This window comes from Theropithecus gelada, chromosome 2 (genome assembly GCF_003255815.1).
Source record: "Theropithecus gelada isolate Dixy chromosome 2, Tgel_1.0, whole genome shotgun sequence".
Lineage (NCBI taxonomy): Eukaryota > Metazoa > Chordata > Mammalia > Primates > Cercopithecidae > Theropithecus > Theropithecus gelada.
Window position 1 is genome coordinate 153,300,226 of NC_037669.1, and position 17,086 is coordinate 153,317,311.

At 51.6% G+C, this 17,086-nt stretch overlaps 1 protein-coding gene and 1 pseudogene across 1 annotated transcript; one reads left to right on the forward strand and one right to left on the reverse strand.

The window, feature by feature from the left end:
• Positions 1-10,695: 10,695 nt before the first annotated feature.
• Positions 10,696-13,916, reverse strand: LOC112619277 (annotated as a pseudogene).
• A 230-nt stretch (positions 13,917-14,146) lies between these two features.
• Positions 14,147-17,065, forward strand: FOXL2 (forkhead box L2). The gene has a single exon (XM_025376958.1). The coding sequence runs from the start codon at positions 14,559-14,561 to the stop codon at positions 15,687-15,689; it is 1,131 nt and encodes a 376-aa protein (XP_025232743.1). The 5' UTR covers positions 14,147-14,558; the 3' UTR covers positions 15,690-17,065.
• The last annotated feature ends 21 nt before the right edge of the window (positions 17,066-17,086 follow it).

Sequence of the window (17,086 nt, forward strand, 5' to 3'; positions counted from 1 at the left end):
CACATTTATCTGTGTGCACAACTATGTATTCATATCTGTGTGCACGTGTGTGCAAGCATGCAGTGTATACGTGCAACCATGTGCGTGGGCACAGCCAAGCCTACATGATTATATTACTCCATTCATGTACTCTTCAGATTAAGAAAAGACCATCTCTTGGCATATAAAGAATGTCCCAGAAGACTGCCCAGTCCCAAGACCCATGAGCACCCATTTCTCATAGAAAAGTAAAGTTAGGAGAGTCCCACCTGTTCTTAGTGAATGTGCCAGCCATCCCTACACAAGGCACGCACCGCATCTGGACTTCACCGCATCTTAAAGTGGTGCCTGCCTAAAGAATGCCTTCTCTACTCCTTCTTTTGGCCTTAAAAGCCCTCGTTACTCGGCCCTGGAAGCGGCCACAGTAAAACCCCCCGTCAGTCCCACCATCTTAGAACGGATCCTTCCTTCCTTTCCTGGAACAGGCATCCGTGGCAGGACTTCGCCGAGGGTGACATTGGGAGCGTGCAGCGTGGGAGAGCCAGCAGGCATCAAGAAGACAGGAGGAAGGCAAGGTGACCGGTGTGCAGGACCCCAGCTCTCAGGAGCTGCTCTGGGCGCGCGCGTCGGTGCCCGTGCGCCCGAGGTCTGAGCGGCGATGCCGGGGCGCCCCGCGGGCTTCCTGCATCACCCGCCTGTTCCGGGCCCTGGTCCCCACCGCCGGCTGCCGCTTCCGGCCGGCCTCTGCTGGGAAGGAGCGCGGTACAAAAGTGAGGAAGACCCCCTTGCTGGGGCGAGCCCCGCTTCCGGTCCGGAGGGACGCGCCACGCTCGTCCTACACCCTGAGTCCTACACCCCTGAACACCCCGTCAGGCCTGGAACAACACCGGGAAACGTGCCTTCCTTCCTCCACCCAGGAACCTGGCCGGACTGCCCGCAGCCTTTGCCTTGCAGTCCTCTCCCATCCTGAATCTCCCGCCTCTTCGTGCTACTGCCTCACTATCCATGAACACATACGAGGACCCCTAACATTTGACCTGGATTCTTCCCCACCCCAACTTTCCACAAAAACTAATAACAATTGCATGTCTAATCCCACACCGGACTAAATCTTCATCTAAAAGAAAGAAGCTCTAAATTCGAAGTCCCCGGCATTCGCTCAACAAACATTTTCTGTCAGAGGTATTACACAGCAGGCCCTACGTAAAACAAAATGAATCAGAACACAGGCCTGCCCTCAGGGAGTTCCGTCTAGTGGAGGGAGATAGACAAATTAACAAATAAATTACAGCTTAAGGTAATATCTGCTGAGATAAAAGCAAGCACAAAATTAGCTGGACGTGGTGGCCAGCACCTGTAATCCTAGCTACTCAAGAGTCTGAGGCAGAAGAATCGCTTGAAGCCAGGAGGCGGAGGTTGCAGTGAGCTGAGATCACTCCACTGCACTCCAGCCTGGGCGACAGAGCTAGACTCTGTCTCAAAAAAAAAAAAAAAAAAAAGCAAGCACAGACAAGGTGCCATAGGAGCTCAAACATCAAGCTCAGCCTACTGAAATATAGGATTGGGACACGGAAGACCTCCAAGTCCTCTAAGAGGAGGCAACCCTTGAGCGAACTTGAAGGATGAACAGCAAGCAGCTGAGAAGACACTAATAGGCAACTCCCCTTCACCATGCCCAAGTGGGGCAACCTGAAGGCCCACATGGCCAAGGTTGCACCTGGTTCAGTGTGAAAAGTGGGGTGTGCAGGGTCAGAACACCCAGAACATGGATATGCTGAGATGACCAAATGGCCTGCTGAGGGTAGGGGCCAGGCCCAACTCCCCTTCAGAGCCCTGCTTCTGGCTACAGTAAATACTCAAGGAATATTTGTTAAATTACAGCCAGTGCTTAAGGATCTCTGTGGGCCATATGTGTGTTTTCTTCCAAACCAGACTAAAGAAAAATTTTCAAGGGTAGAAACTACTCTACATCTTTTCTTATGCTTGCCAGAGCACTTGGCACATACCTGGGCACCTGTCAGGTAAGCAGCTGAAAGTTTCCCTTGTTTAAAGCAATGGGAGTCTATCCTCCGGTCCCCAGCACCTGCAGTGGCATGGTGGCCAGCTCAGCCCTACTGTGGCCTCTCCTAGGAGACTTGGCCCTTATCAACAAGGCCTTCCCATATTGCCCAGTTTGAAATCCCTCCTTTCTTCCTCTTCCCTCCTATAGCACCTGTGCCTTGAGCTGAGAGAGCTGTGGAGAGGCTTGTACCTGTCACCTGGGGCTTCCTGTGAGCAGAAATCATGCATTGCTCCTCTCCACTTCCCCACCCATAACAGTCATTGCACAGAAAAGGGGTTCAACAAATGTATGAAGAAACAAATGATGTGATGGGGAGTTGGTGCTTTGTCATTCATTCTTTCTTTTCTTCCTTTCTTCTTCGGGGTGGAAGACATCACCTAATGTCTTTTAAGAGCCCACGAATTCAGCTATTTCCTAAATGACCCCTGGAGTTCCATCATCGTTATCATCAGATATAAGAAGAATCCATCATTCATCCTGCCTGTCCTTCATGGGCCTGAACTCAGGACAGTCAAATGGTTGATAAGGAAAAATTTTCCTTTATGGAAGAGTTTGATTAATTCAATAAGATGAAATGATAGAATTAAAATATTACTGTTTTGCAAACCCTAATGAATAATGACTCTAGGTGGTGATCATTAATGACTGTTAAAAATCAAAATACAAACAACCCAGGTATTAGTGTTCTGATGGAGCTACACAACACTATCTATGAAGTGTTCTTACCAAAATAGCAAACTTGAATCTAACCAAGCTTCCAGATCTACCAATGTACAGGAAATACAGAGGACAGAGGAGCATGTTAAAGGATATCATAGGAATGCAGTCAGCAAAATCCAGGTTGTGAGAAACTCTATAGAACAAGTGGTCCAGTGTCTTTAACAGATATATTGCAAGAAAGAAAAAAAGAAAACAATGAGAGATATCTATAGATTAAAAGTGACACGAGACATATTAATCAAATGTCATGTGTAGTATAGATCTTGTTTGCATATTGATTCAAGCAAACTAACTGTAAAATCTTTTTGAGACTGTTGAGAAAATGTGAGCATTGAATACCATGAGCTGGGTATTCACTACACTAAAAAAAATCACTGTTTTTAGGTATGATGATAATATGATAGCCACAGTAGTTTTGGAGATTTTTAAAGTATTTATATTTTAGGGATGTAAACTAAAATATTTACAAAAGAAGTAATAGATATGATGTCTGTGGTTGGCTTCAAAATAATCCAGTGGGGAAGGGGTGAGGAACTGGATGGGGCTATAGAAGGAAGCAGATGGGGGTTCAGTGTACTATTCTCTCTCCCATTTTGTTGGTTCAAAATGTGCCACAATAACAAGTTAAAAAGAGATCAAAGGTACAATATGATAATATTACTAATAACAAATTAATATTATATTCATACTATTAATACTATGAATATATTACTAATCATTGCTAGAGCCTTTTAGTGTTTCCTCTGTGCCAGACCCTATACTAAATCTTTTCATACAGTATCTCATTTATTTCTCAGGAACCCTGCAACGTAGATACTATCATCACCATTTTGCAGATGAGAGAAATGAGGAAAAGAAAGGCTGGATATTGGGCCCAAAGTCACACAGCAAATAAATCACAGAGCCAGAATTTAAGTCGAGACCTGCTAAAACCTGAGCCCACATTTGCTTCCACTCCACCATCCCACTTACGGGTATGGACTCCCTGAGGTATAGGCATCACTCTCTGTTTCACAGATGTAGATGAGGCTCTGCTCAACAGTAACTGGTGAAGTTGAAAATCCCTGTAACCTTTCATCCAGCAGTCCCACTTCTTGGTAAACTGTAGCACATAAGCACTAGCAAACATGCCTAAGAATATCCATAGCAAGACTATTGGTAATAGTAAAGAATAGGAAATAACCCAATGCTCTTAACAGGAACATGGATAAATAAACCATGATGTATTCATACAATGGAATGGAGCAACACAGGGAAAATGAATGGAGCTTGTCTTTGTGTGGCAACCAGGAACTTTTTCACAAACATAAGGTTGAATGAAAAAGCAAGCACGTGTCTTTCTGCAACAGCAGGATACCATTTATATAAGTATTGCCTAGGAATGGGTACACACATAGTACAAGTGCAAAAGCAGGTATGGGAATCTTAAGCACCAAATTTACTGTGGTGATCACCTCAAGAGAGAGAAGGACAGAGGGGAATCGAGGAAGCCAGGGTCCTCAATTATATCTGTAAGATTTATTTCTTTTTCTTTTTTGACATGAAGTCTCGCTCTGTCACCCAGGCTGGAGTGCAGTGTAAGTTGGCCAGGCGCATTGGCTCATGCCTGTAATCCCAGCACTTTGGGAGGCTGAGGCGGGCAGATCTTGAGGTCAGGAGATCGAGACCATCCTGGCTGACACGGTGAAGCGCCATCTCTACTAAAAAAAAAAATACAAGAAATTAGCCGGGCGAGGTGGTGGGCACCTGTAGTCCCAGGTACTCGGGAGGCTGAGGCAGGAGAATGGGTGAACCTGGGAGGCGGAGCTTGCAGTGAGCCAAGATCGTGCCATTGCACTCCAGCCTGGGCCACAGAGCGAGACTCCGTCTAAAAAAAAAAAAATTCAGCTGGGTGTGGTGGCACATGGCTGTAATCCCAGCTACTCGGGAAGCTGAGGCAGGAGAATCATTTGAACTAGGGAGTCAGAGGTTGTAGTGAACAGAGATCGCATGACTGCACTCCAGCTTGGCAACAGAGCGAGACTCCATCTCAAAAAAAGAAAAAAAAAAAAAGACTTGTGTTAGAGTGCCTATGAGGAAACAGGAGTGCCACACACTGTTGGCAGGAGTGTATTCTGGCTCAATCTATAAGGAATTTGGCATAATCTATCAAAGTTATAGGTGCATATATCCACTACCCAATCTTACACTTTTAGAAATCATTTTATAAATATATATACATACTTACAAAATGAGATATATACAAGTTTATACAGTATTGTATTGCTTGTAAAAGCAAAGGATCAGAAACAACCTGCAGTTCTAAAAAGAGAATGCATTGATGTGGAAAGATTTCTAAGGGGCAGAACACTGTGCATACGATGCTGCCATAGGCAAAAATTGAAGGAGTGCGGGAGAATGTATGTGGGTATGTTTGTATGTGCATAAACTATGTCTGGAAGGATATACGTGAAACCAGGGTCACTGGCTGCCTGTGATGAGGGTGACTTGGGGGACAGAAGTGGGAGAGAAACTTTTCACTGCCAGCCTTGTATATTTTTCAGTTTTGGTCCATGTGAACACATTGCCTGCTCAAAAAATGATTTAAAAAAATTAAAACTCTGATGCAAGGTGAAGTTCCATCATTTCCAAGGATGGTATGAGTACGAATTGGAACAGAGGTCTGTTAGCCACCCAACGGCAGTGCCTCCCAGCCTGTCAGTGGTGTGCATAGATGACAGTGCCAGGCATAAGAACCTCTGCTGCAGCTGCACTACCTCCCTCTGTGTGCTTCTGAATCTGAGTTCCCAGCACCCGCATGAGGAGGTCCCTTCCTGTTCAGATATGCTACCAGTCCTTGGTCCTCGGGAGTACTGCCTCCAAGCAAATGGCCAGGGACAAGAGCTTCCTGGAACAGGGAACATTGGGATCCTGGACTGTCCCCACCCAAAGCTCCCAAATCCTGACTACTGCTTCCCCAACAAAAACCTGCTTGTACCACCACAACAGCCTGTCAGCAATTACCCCCAATTATAAACCCAGAGCCCAGCAAGACCTCAATTAGTCTAGAAAGGGGCCTGAGGAGGGGCCACCTGCAAAGCATAGAAAACCCACATATGGCCTCCACCCACAGAGCAGCAACACTCCTCTCAGTCAAGCTTAGAGGCTTGGAGACTTGGAGATTTGGTAACCCACGGTCCCAAGGAGGAGGCTGCTGGTTTTCCCTCCCGTGGTGACCATTCCGTGCAGGGCCTAGTCAAGCACTGTGCCTAGAGGGGCAGTTCCCCAGACTTCCTGCTCTCTCCCTGCTCAGACCACACACATCCTCCCTACTCACCACGTTCCAGGGCAAAGTGCAACATCTCTCGACAAACCTTGCAGAGGGATGCCTTAGGCATCAGCCTCTGAAGCCCACCATGGGCTTGGCTCAGCATGCTGGGAGGAGGACCAAATTCCCATCTCTTTCCAGGGAAAGAAAGGCTCTGAATTATCCTCTGCAGCATCCAGAAACAGGCTGGTCCCTAGTCCAATCTTCTGCAAATTCCCTGAGAGGGACCTCATTAGGTTATTAAGCCCGGGACTTGGCAAGCTCTGAAGTCTTCACTAAATTGGCCCCCATCCTCTCCTTCTTCACAGTGAGTGTGTGGCTGTGAGAGAGAAACTGTGTGCATATGTGTGTGTACACAGATCTCAAATCTAGGTGTGAGAAGGTATGCAGAGAGGACCACAGGTTGATAGGAAATGAGTCTGTTACCTGGCAGCTGGATTTGGTCAGATGGAAGGGAGAACTTCCTGACCTCACAGGAACAAGCAGAGGTACATGCATGGAAGTGAAATTCAGAGCCCACAGTCAAGTGGTCACTTATCAGCTGGGGGCCTTTGGCAAGTTACTCACTCTCTCTGAGCCTCAGGTTCCTCAAGTATAAAATGGGAATAGTACCAATCCCTTGGGTTTCTCATAAAAACAAAATGAGATAATGCATGTAATGTTTCTGGCACAAAATAAGTGCTTAATAAAGGATAGCTATGTTTTTGGCCAGGTGTGGTGGCTCACGCCTGTAATCCCAGCATTTTGGGAGGCTGAGATGGGAGGACTGTCTGAACCCAGGAGTTAAAGACCAGCCTGGGCAACACGGCGAAACCCCATCTCTACAAAAAATACATAAATTAGTTGGGTGTGGCAGTGAGCACCTGTAGTCCCAGCTACTCAGGAGGCTGAGCCCAGGAGGTCAAGGCTGCAGTGCGCCATGATCACATCATTGCACTCCAGCCTGGGTGACAGAGTGAGATCTTGTACAACAAAAAACAAAAAAGCTGTTTTTTCCAGTTATAGTAATAGTAATAATAAGTGCAGGTAAATAGTGGTTTTTAGAGAATGCTATCTATAAGGAAAAGGCCCTGTTAAAGTATGTTTGTCTATCTGTGTACCACTGTATTTGGTTTTATCACTTTGGAAACTGTTTGGCAGTATCTACTGAAACTAAATATATGCCTACTCTTACAATTCACTCAAGAGTAGCAAAATGCCCTTCACAAAAAAGACATGTACAACAATGTGGGCAGCAGCTTTATTTATGATATCCAAAAACTGGAAACAAACGTCCCTCAACACATGGATGGATAAGCAAATACTAGAATATTACACAGCAATAAAAAGAAATAAATGTCTAACACATGCAACAAGACCAGTGAATATTAAAAATATGTTGTGCAGAAAAAACTAGACATAAAGGCATATATGCTATACGCTCCATTTATATGAGGCTCAAGGCAGGCAAAAGTTATTCATGGTGATAGAAATCCAAATATGGGTTCCCTTTTGAGGCAATATTGATTGGAAAAAGATATGAAGGAACCTTATGACGTGCCAGAAATGCTCTATATCTTGATCCAGGTGGTGGTTACATACTGCATTATATGTCATAATACATCAACCTGTATATTGTTTACCATCTACATACAAAAATACAGAAAAAGCCTAAATGCCCATCAACCAATGAGGGGATAAAGAAAATGTGATATATATACACCATGGAATACTACTCAGCCATAAAAAGGAATAAAATAATGGCATTCACAGCAGTCTGGATGGAGTTGGAGACCATTGTACTAAGTGAAGTAACTCAAGTATGGAAAACCAAATATCCTCTGTTCTCACTTATAAGTGAGAGCTAAGCTATGAAGACGCAAAGGCATAAGAATGACATAATGGACCGGGCGCAGTGGCTCACGCCTGTAATCCCAACACTTTGGGAGGCCAAGATGGGCAGATCACTTGAGGTTAGGAGTTCAAGACTGGCCTGGCCAACACGGTGAAACTCCATCTCTACTAAAACTACAAAAATTAGCTGGGCATGGTGGTGTATGCCTGTAGTCCCAGCTACGCAGGAGGCTGAGGCAGGAGAATCACTTGAACTCAGTAGGCTGCCGTGAGCCAAGTTCACGCCACTGCACTCCAGCCTGGGCAACAGACTGAGACTCTGTCTCAAAAAGAAAAAAAAAAATATATAATGGGGACTCAATGGGGAAGGGTAGGAGGGGGGTGAGGGATAAAAGATTACACACTGGGTATTGTGTACAATGCTCAGGTGACAAGTGCACCAAAATCTCAGAAATTACCACTAAAGAACTCATCCACATAACCAAAAACCACCTGTTCCCCCAAAACTATTGAAATAAAAACTAAAAAACTGACCAGGCATGGTGGCTTACACCTGCAATCCCAACACTTTGGGAAGTTGAAGCAGGCAAATCACCCTGAGCTCAGGAGTTCAAGACCAGTCTGACCCACACGGCAAAACCCTGTCTCTACCAAAAATACCAAAAAAAAAAAAAAAAAAATTAGCTGACTGTGTTGGCTCACAGCCATAGTCCCAGCTACTTGGGAGGCTGAGGCTGAGGCTGAGGTGGGAGGATCACTTGAGCCTGGGAGGTGGAGATTGCAGTAAGCCGAGATTGCACCACTGCACTCCAGCTTGGGCAGCAGAGTGAGACCCTGTCTCAAAAAAAAAAAAAAAAAAAAAAAGTGTTTAATAAAGTTATACCGCATACACACACACACACACACACACACACACACACACACACACACCCATCTTGGCATGAGGAAAATCTCCAAAGGTAGAACAGTAATATAAAACTCAGCCCTTCTCCCTCCCTTCCTCTGGACTTTGTGCCAGCTAGGCATCTAAAACTGCCTTCCTGCATGGCAGTTGCCTATCGTCTTTAGGCAGGGCCCACTTTGTGGGCGAAAATTGAGCCAGGAATGAGGACCAAGGGGGAAGGGCTCTCTCTGGCGTCCCCTCATGGGTTAGCATGGGGCTGGAGACTGCAGGCCTTACCTTGCAAGCCAGTTGCCCTGAGTGCAGAGACCTGTTTCCAGTAAAGTCTAGTTTGAATGTTTCAGACAGGTCCTCACCCTGATTGGGGACTAAGGAGGTGTCCTTGTCCTTGCCTAAGGTTCAGCACCATGGTCATGCAGCTATGATGAGCAAGGAACCCCAAATGGCAGAGAACTCTCAGATTCTGAGCTGGCTCTCAATGGTCAAACCACTCTTCCTCAGCTACAGTCCCTTTCTTGGAAATTCTAACTTCATTATAAGGAAAGTGGCATTTCCCAATTCTGTCCAGTGGAACCGTTTTCTAATTCTATTAAAAAGTACTAAGCCCATCCTGGTGGGAAGCACTGAGTGAGGAGCAGAGGGCAGAGTCTGCCCATTAGCACTTACAGTCTGGGTGTGGAGAGCAGCAAAGAGGCAACTTTTAAGAGCACATCATGTTCCCAAGCAAGTCTGAGGCCTACTGGCAAGGCACTCACTGTTCAGAGCTGAACAAAATGGCTTTGGGCCATAGATGTCATGAGGGACATCAGAGGATGCTTGTCAGCAGCTCCCACCACCCTAGAATCCGGCTCTGAGAGCATCCCAGGGGTCTTTGGAGGGAGGAGGGCCTGACTTGGCCCAGGACCCAGCCCCTTCTGCCTTTTTCCCAGTTGGCCTCCACCATGAAAAAGGCCTACAACTGCCTTGCATTCTGCCTGATTGACGGTGAGGCACATACTCCTTGGGACAAAATTGTGTTGGTGAACTCATACCCCCACATCAGCAAGGTAAAGAGGAGCCAGAGCTCTGGCCTACTGCCTCTCAGCCCTTCCTGGGGGAGAAAGAGGGGAGCTCAATGAGACACTTAACAACAGGAAACAGCTCTCATGTGTGAGTTCTTCCCAGAGTAGGAGGTCACTTCTCTTTCCTCTTTCTCAATATCTCTCTCTCTCCCCATTCCCCTGTTCTCTCCCAAGCACATAACTGACTTTGCTAATCCCAGCCAGGCAGACTAATACCCACTGACTTCAGACTTGGTGCTATGTGGGTGTCTGCTGCTGCAGCAAGCTCAGCAGAGCTGTGAGACAGAGATGAAGCCTGTGTGAGTGGCCTGTGCATGTTAAAGTGTATCTGGAATGTGCTCAGTACCTGAGCTTCTCTGTGGTCTGCGCAGCAATCCCACCATGAAAACACCCAGGTGGCAGCCCAGTCACCCCAGTCACAGGCCAAGGACATCAGAGAATCAACAGGCTTCTGGGAGTCAGGCTTGTAAACATGGAGCCCAGAGATCCTCCTGTGCCGTGAGATGGGAAGGTGAGCAGAGTGTGGAAAAAGCTTAGGGTCTGCACATTGGCTTGACATGTTTTCCACCAACATGTGCAGGATCTGAATTAGTATGTGTAGCTGGTGAGTGTGAGAGAAGTAGGTGGGGAAGGAGAACTAGAGGGGATCTGGAGTTGACCGAGAGAGAGAGAGAGAGAGAGAGAGAGAGAGAGAGAGAGAGAAGTGGATGGAGTAACGTGACCTAAGTGGAGGGACACCGGGTCCCTGAGGTGTGGGTGCAAAGGGAGGTGTGAGGGGCCAGGAGGGCGTGAGTGCTGATAGTTGTTGAGGAGTGGAGTGTATGGGGATGTACTAATAGACACAATGAAGCGTCCCTTTGCTGGCCAAGCACTGCATAGGCCATCCCTACAAGCAGAGAGTTGCAGCAGGCTCTATTCTCTCCCGCTCAGGAGTGGGAAACCGGCGGGTGTTTCGGGGTCCCGCTAGGAAAGGGGACCGCGGGACCTGGTTCAGGCAGCCGGCGTCGGCGCGGGACGAGCTGAACGGTTCTAGCGAAGCGCTGCCTGCCTCAGAGCAGCCGCGACGCTCCCCTAGTAGAGCTGGGCCACCGGGAGCCAGAGGCGAGGGCCGCTTCTGCCGCTGTTGCAGGATTCCCGGCCCTGGGGAGAAAAGCGTCTCCATCAGAGCCGAGCAGATTGCTCACGCCGGCTGTCGGGACCTCCGAGGCGCGGGGCCAGACTGCGAGGAGGCGCGGGAGCTGAGGCTGCGCTCGGTTGGCGGTTCACGGGAACCGTATCCGCAGGCGGCGCTCCGGTGGGACCGCGGTCAGGAGGCGCCGGTGGCTGCTCAATTGCAGCTGCGGGACCCTGGAAAACTGGGGCAAAGAGGCAGTGATCTCTGCCCAGCCCACCACCCTGGCCTCTGGAAGTGAGCACCGCCCCAAGGTCACTAAGCCGGGGCCCTGCGTCGCCCCAATGCCGCGGAGAGAAAAGGAACCGGCCCGGGCGTCCACAAAACCTAGGCACAGTATGCCCTGTTCAGAGAGGATCCCGACCCCACCAGCAACCAGCCTGCCTCCGAAGGCTGAGAAAAAATCAAGGCGTCCCGCACCGTTTCCTGGAGCGCCCGCTTCACCCACCTCTGGCTGGGCTGGCAAGGAGAGGATTGTACTCTCTTCCTAGGCTCCTCTGTCTCCAGCTCGAAGCCCCTGGCTTTTCCGCAGAGGCCTGGAGGGGACCTGAAAGTAATCATTCTGCCAGGCTTCTTGCCCGCATTTTCTTGCCTGTTTTCTGAGCCTTCGAATGCCGACCGCCATGTGAAGGCACATCTTGGGGAGACTGATTCCAGCCCTTCCCACGGTGCACGCATCAGGCATCCTCTTCTGCACCAGGGCTGGGGGTTCTGTTCCTCCACGGAACAGTCAGAAATCAATATTTTCAGAGCAGAACTCCTTTCTACTCTGAAAATCCTTTAGAGGAACTCCTTCATTTGCCCCCAACCCCTACACACACACACACACACGCACGCACGCACACACACACACACACAGGCTCCTTAAAGGCTGAAAAGGGAGCCGAGTATGGAATTCAGGGAAGTGATGACACACACAACAATGCTGTTACACCTGGCTGCTGCAGGGCTGAGCAGCGGAAATGCCTGTGAGAAGAAGAAAGAAAGAGAGAGAGAGAGGCAGAGAGCCAGCCTGGGTGGTCAGAAAAAAAAAAGAAAAAAGAGAGAGAGAGAAAAGGAGAGAGGAGCCCCCACCAGGATAGGGCCAGACCCAGCTGTTTTTCCCCCTGCCCAGGCCCTGGCTGGGGGAGGATAGGCACTAGGCCAATCTGCAGCAGCCCCAAATCTGACTCACTACTCCCACCCAAAGCCTGGGCAAGGATGGGGGTAAGGAAGAAGAAAAACATCTGCACTCCTGCTCAGAAAGCAGCAGCAGGGATTCTGCAGAAGTGCTGCTTCCCCCATGCCTATTGGGTGCAGTGGGAGACCGCCCATTAAAAAAAACCAAGCTACTTTGTGGATAGCCTTGCTCCCTCTCATCCTTGTGACCAGGCAAGGGCTGCCCTGCTGACCTCTCTGGTGTCATCTTCAAGATGCTGAATTCCAAAGAGCCCCAGCACCCTTGTCCTCCCTCTCTTTCATCTCAGAATGCAGATCAGAGGCCTGAGTGAGCAGCAGACAACACTTGTAGATGGCCTGTGGATGCTGGAACTACAGGCCACTGAAGGCTCCTTGGGCTTCTGGAGAACTCTCAGAGTCGAAACAGCCTGGGAGGAAGAAGCAGTGACAGGCATTGAGCCAGCCACTCCAGACATGCCAATCACTAACGCACACCTACAGGACATCCATTCAGTCCACCTTCCTCCATAAGGCAGCCTTGCCCCACTCCTCAGCACCAAGGAGTTTGGGGTTTGAGGATTCAAAACACTGGCCATCTGTCTCATACTTTATAACTGCAGACTTTTTGTTAAGGCCAAGTTAAAAGGCACTGTTAAGGAGCATACTGTTAAAAGGCACACCTGATTTTCCCTGAAACAATCTCTGTACATGCTGATATAACTGGATTCCCATCAGAATTCTGCTTAAGGTAGGTGACAACTAACTCCTGATCTTCTGGAGAAAGATCAGAACAAATGTCTCATCAGGAGAGAGATTTGAACAAGTCCCTCCCTCAGCCTGATGTTTTTCTTCCCAGTCTGTGGCGAAATACATGCACTGGGAGGGAAAGAGGCATCGAAGAATTGTGAAAGAAAGGAAGAAAGAGGGGAAGGAAAGAAGAAAGGAGAAAAAGAGAAGACGCTATATCCACCAGCTACATTTACTCTGATACTTGATAAACATATTATGTAACTATCAGTATCAGTGTGTTTTACCTTGTAGATACAAATCTCACACCTTGTACATGTGCATACCTGTGTTTCTGAGCAGCATACATGCACCTGGTATCTCACCCATCTCAAGGACAGCTCTTCTCCATGACTTCCATATGTGACCCCTGTGCACACACATACACAGTCCCGCAAAGTCCCGGCAACATCCCCGGCTGTATTAGCGCAATAGCTGAGGGGCATCTACTTGGTGCTGTTAAAAGCACACATCCAACCTTCACTCCAACCCCATAGGATTAGTACAGGGATTCCAAGGAGGAGCCTGGTTCCTAGATCCACTGGCAACGCAGGGAGAGGCAGAGGTTATTCAGGCGGCGCCCCTGTACGACTATTCCCAGAGATCCTCTCCCCAGCCCCATTCCATCCCAGTCACTCTGAGAGCGAGAGGGACAGGCCAGTCCGAGGTTTCTTCGTACAGTCACACGCGTTTCTGTGCTCATTTTCCCAAAGCCTCAGAGCAGCTCTCCCCACCCTACCCCGTCCGGCCCTGCGCCGTCTCGCCCCTCCCCAGCCCCGAGCTAGTTCAGCCTCAAGACAGCAGCAAACGGCAGAGCAAAGGAGTCGTTTTCTTTCACCTGAAAGCCGCGAGGAGGCTTGGAGCGCCTCTTCTCGCTGGGGCCCGAGCTTCCTGGGCTTTGGCTGGGTGCGAGTGGACCCCACCGGGGTCCTCGTCATCTCCCAGCCCAGCCCGCAGAGAGAGTACCGGCAGATTTCAAGGGCGCGTGAGCCTGGCTGTCGGCTGGGCCCCGGAGGCTCGCCGGGCGGGGGCAGGCCGGTCCAGGCTGTGCGGGGCGTTTACAAAAAGTGACTTGGAGATGAACTCGCCCGTGCGCGGCTGGCCGCCCCGCTATAGGGGCGAAGGCGCCTGACGCAAGCGGAACTCGGTGGAGCCCATACGAATCAGAACAGAGCGAGGCTCCTGGCGCACTAGGGACTCCAGGAGGCAGCTCTGCCAGAGACGCGGGTCGTGCTTCGGGAAACCGGGGGGCGGGGGGAGGGGAAGAGAGCAGAAAAGAAAACCCACCAAGGCGGGGACTGGCCTGGACGGGGAGGGGCGGCGAGGCCGGAGCCCCTCTCTGTTGGGCGGACTCCCCATGGCCAGAGGCTGAGCTCCACTCCCGCCGGCCGCTCCCTAGGGGAAGGGGAAGGAGAGGGGAGAGCAGCGAGAGGCCTCCAGCAAGCAAACGCGGGCGGCATCCGCAGCCTCCAGAAGTTTGAGACTCGGCCGTAAGCGGACTTGTGCGCTCCAACTCTTTGCCGCGCCAGCGCCTGGAACGGAGAGCAGAGGCGGCCCGGCCGCGGCGCGCCGGCTTTGTCATGATGGCCAGCTACCCCGAGCCCGAGGACGCGGCGGGGGCCCTGCTGGCCCCAGAGACCGGCCGCACAGTCAAGGAGCCAGAAGCGCCGCCGCCGAGCCCAGGCAAGGGCGGAGGGGGTGGCGGCGGGACAGCCCCGGAGAAGCCGGACCCGGCGCAGAAGCCCCCGTACTCGTACGTGGCGCTCATCGCCATGGCGATCCGCGAGAGCGCGGAGAAGAGGCTCACGCTGTCCGGCATCTACCAGTACATCATCGCCAAGTTCCCGTTCTACGAGAAGAACAAGAAGGGCTGGCAAAATAGCATCCGCCACAACCTCAGCCTCAACGAGTGCTTCATCAAAGTGCCGCGCGAGGGCGGCGGCGAGCGCAAGGGCAACTACTGGACGCTGGACCCGGCCTGCGAAGACATGTTCGAGAAGGGCAACTACCGGCGCCGCCGCCGCATGAAGCGGCCCTTCCGGCCGCCACCCGCGCACTTCCAGCCCGGCAAGGGGCTCTTCGGGGCCGGAGGCGCCGCAGGCGGGTGCGGCGTGGCGGGCGCCGGGGCCGACGGCTACGGCTACCTGGCGCCCCCCAAGTACCTACAGTCCGGCTTCCTCAACAACTCGTGGCCGCTACCGCAGCCTCCCTCACCCATGCCCTATGCCTCCTGCCAGATGGCGGCGGCCGCAGCGGCTGCAGCAGCGGCGGCTGCGGCCGCGGGCCCCGGCAGCCCCGGCGCGGCCGCTGTGGTCAAGGGGCTGGCGGGCCCGGCCGCCTCTTACGGGCCATACACTCGCGTGCAGAGCATGGCGCTGCCCCCCGGCGTAGTGAACTCGTACAACGGCCTGGGAGGCCCGCCGGCCGCACCCCCGCCGCCGCCGCACCCCCACCCGCATCCGCACGCACACCATCTGCACGCGGCCGCCGCACCGCCGCCTGCCCCACCGCACCACGGGGCCGCCGCGCCGCCCCCAGGCCAGCTCAGCCCCGCCAGCCCAGCCACCGCCGCGCCCCCGGCGCCCGCGCCCACCAGTGCGCCCGGCCTGCAGTTCGCTTGCGCCCGGCAGCCCGAGCTCGCCATGATGCATTGCTCTTACTGGGACCACGACAGCAAGACCGGCGCGCTGCATTCGCGCCTGGATCTCTGAGAGCCCACCGCATGCCGGTGCAGACGGATGCGAGGATGCAGGGACGCGCGACGCCGGTCCTGGTCGCAGCCGCCGCCGCCGCCGCCAGCCGGACCTCACACCCTCTGGGCCCGCCTCTGGATCCAGCGCCCGGGGTCCCTCTGTGCTTTTTCGCTCTCCTCAGCTCCTCTTTGTTCCTTCTGCTTGTCCTCCTGTGCTCACCTCCCTGACCTCTATGCCCTTGCACTCCCCTGGCCTGAAGCCGCCTCTCTGTGCGCTTTTTACTGGGCTCGTCTCTTTCCGGAGCCCCAGCGTCTCCCGCCCAAGTTGACCGCGGAAAGGGCCCGGGGCCGAGGTGCGACTGGGCGTCGGCGGCGCAGACCTCTTGGCCTTCTCTCACAGGTCGGTGCGCTAGCGCTCGGCGTTCCCCGCCCGACTGCCGTGCAGTCCATGGCTAGACGCGCCGGACAGGACTGGCGGCGGGACCCGCGCTGCCTGAGAAAGGGACAGACCAACACGTGTGTTTGCTCCGCGAACCCTCTTGAAGCTGTTCAGAAGCCGCTTGCCGCGGGGTCCACTGGGCGGGGCGGGGGTTGGGACCCAGCGGGAGCCGGGACAGCCTGGCTCCGCGGCCTGTACTCGGTTTACACCGCGGGCCGGCGCGGAGGGAGGCCGCGTTTCCTTCGCTGTCAGTCCGGTCGCTTCGGGCACCTCCGGGCCCCGGCGGCTGGCTAATGTTTTGTTTAAAAGATCGGTGGAGCTTTTTAAGAGAATATTAAAAAAAAAAAAAAAAGTAAGGAGAAAAAACATTCACCGGGCAACCGGGGAAGTATTGTGGCCTTGGAGCTTGCTAAATCCAAACATGAAAATCAAAAGCTTTAGTATTCCTCATCTTCTCTTCTGGAAGATTTGCGTGAGAGTTCCTGTCGGGCCTTCAAAAAGCTGTGTTCAGAGGTAGGAGAATATATCCACTAAATATGGTTTCGTCTACCAATTGGGGAAGTTTCACCCTCTCCCTATCTGAAGAAAAAAATCAAAAACAAATGTCCCCGGATTTTCCGATGCAAGTCCTGGATGCAGGGAGATCACTGCCTGCCTGGCCCACGCTGCAGGGACGGCTCGTCCTCCCTGCTTTTTGTTTTTCAAACGTCCTGCTTCTCCCACCTTGGGAAGGAGAAATGTGAAACCCGGCAGCGGCCGACCTAGGTGGTCTTGTGGCCCGGAGCCGGCCCGGCCTGAAAACCATAGACCTGGTTGTACTGTAACTTGTTTGGGGGACCAAATTTTCTAGAGAGAACTAGAGCACTTTTGTTGTGTTTTTGTTTTTGTTTTGTTTTGTTTTGTTTTTGTTTTTTGCCTTGTCGATTCCCGAATAAATTTTTTGTTCTTTCTTTTAACACGGACTTCTTTATTTCCGT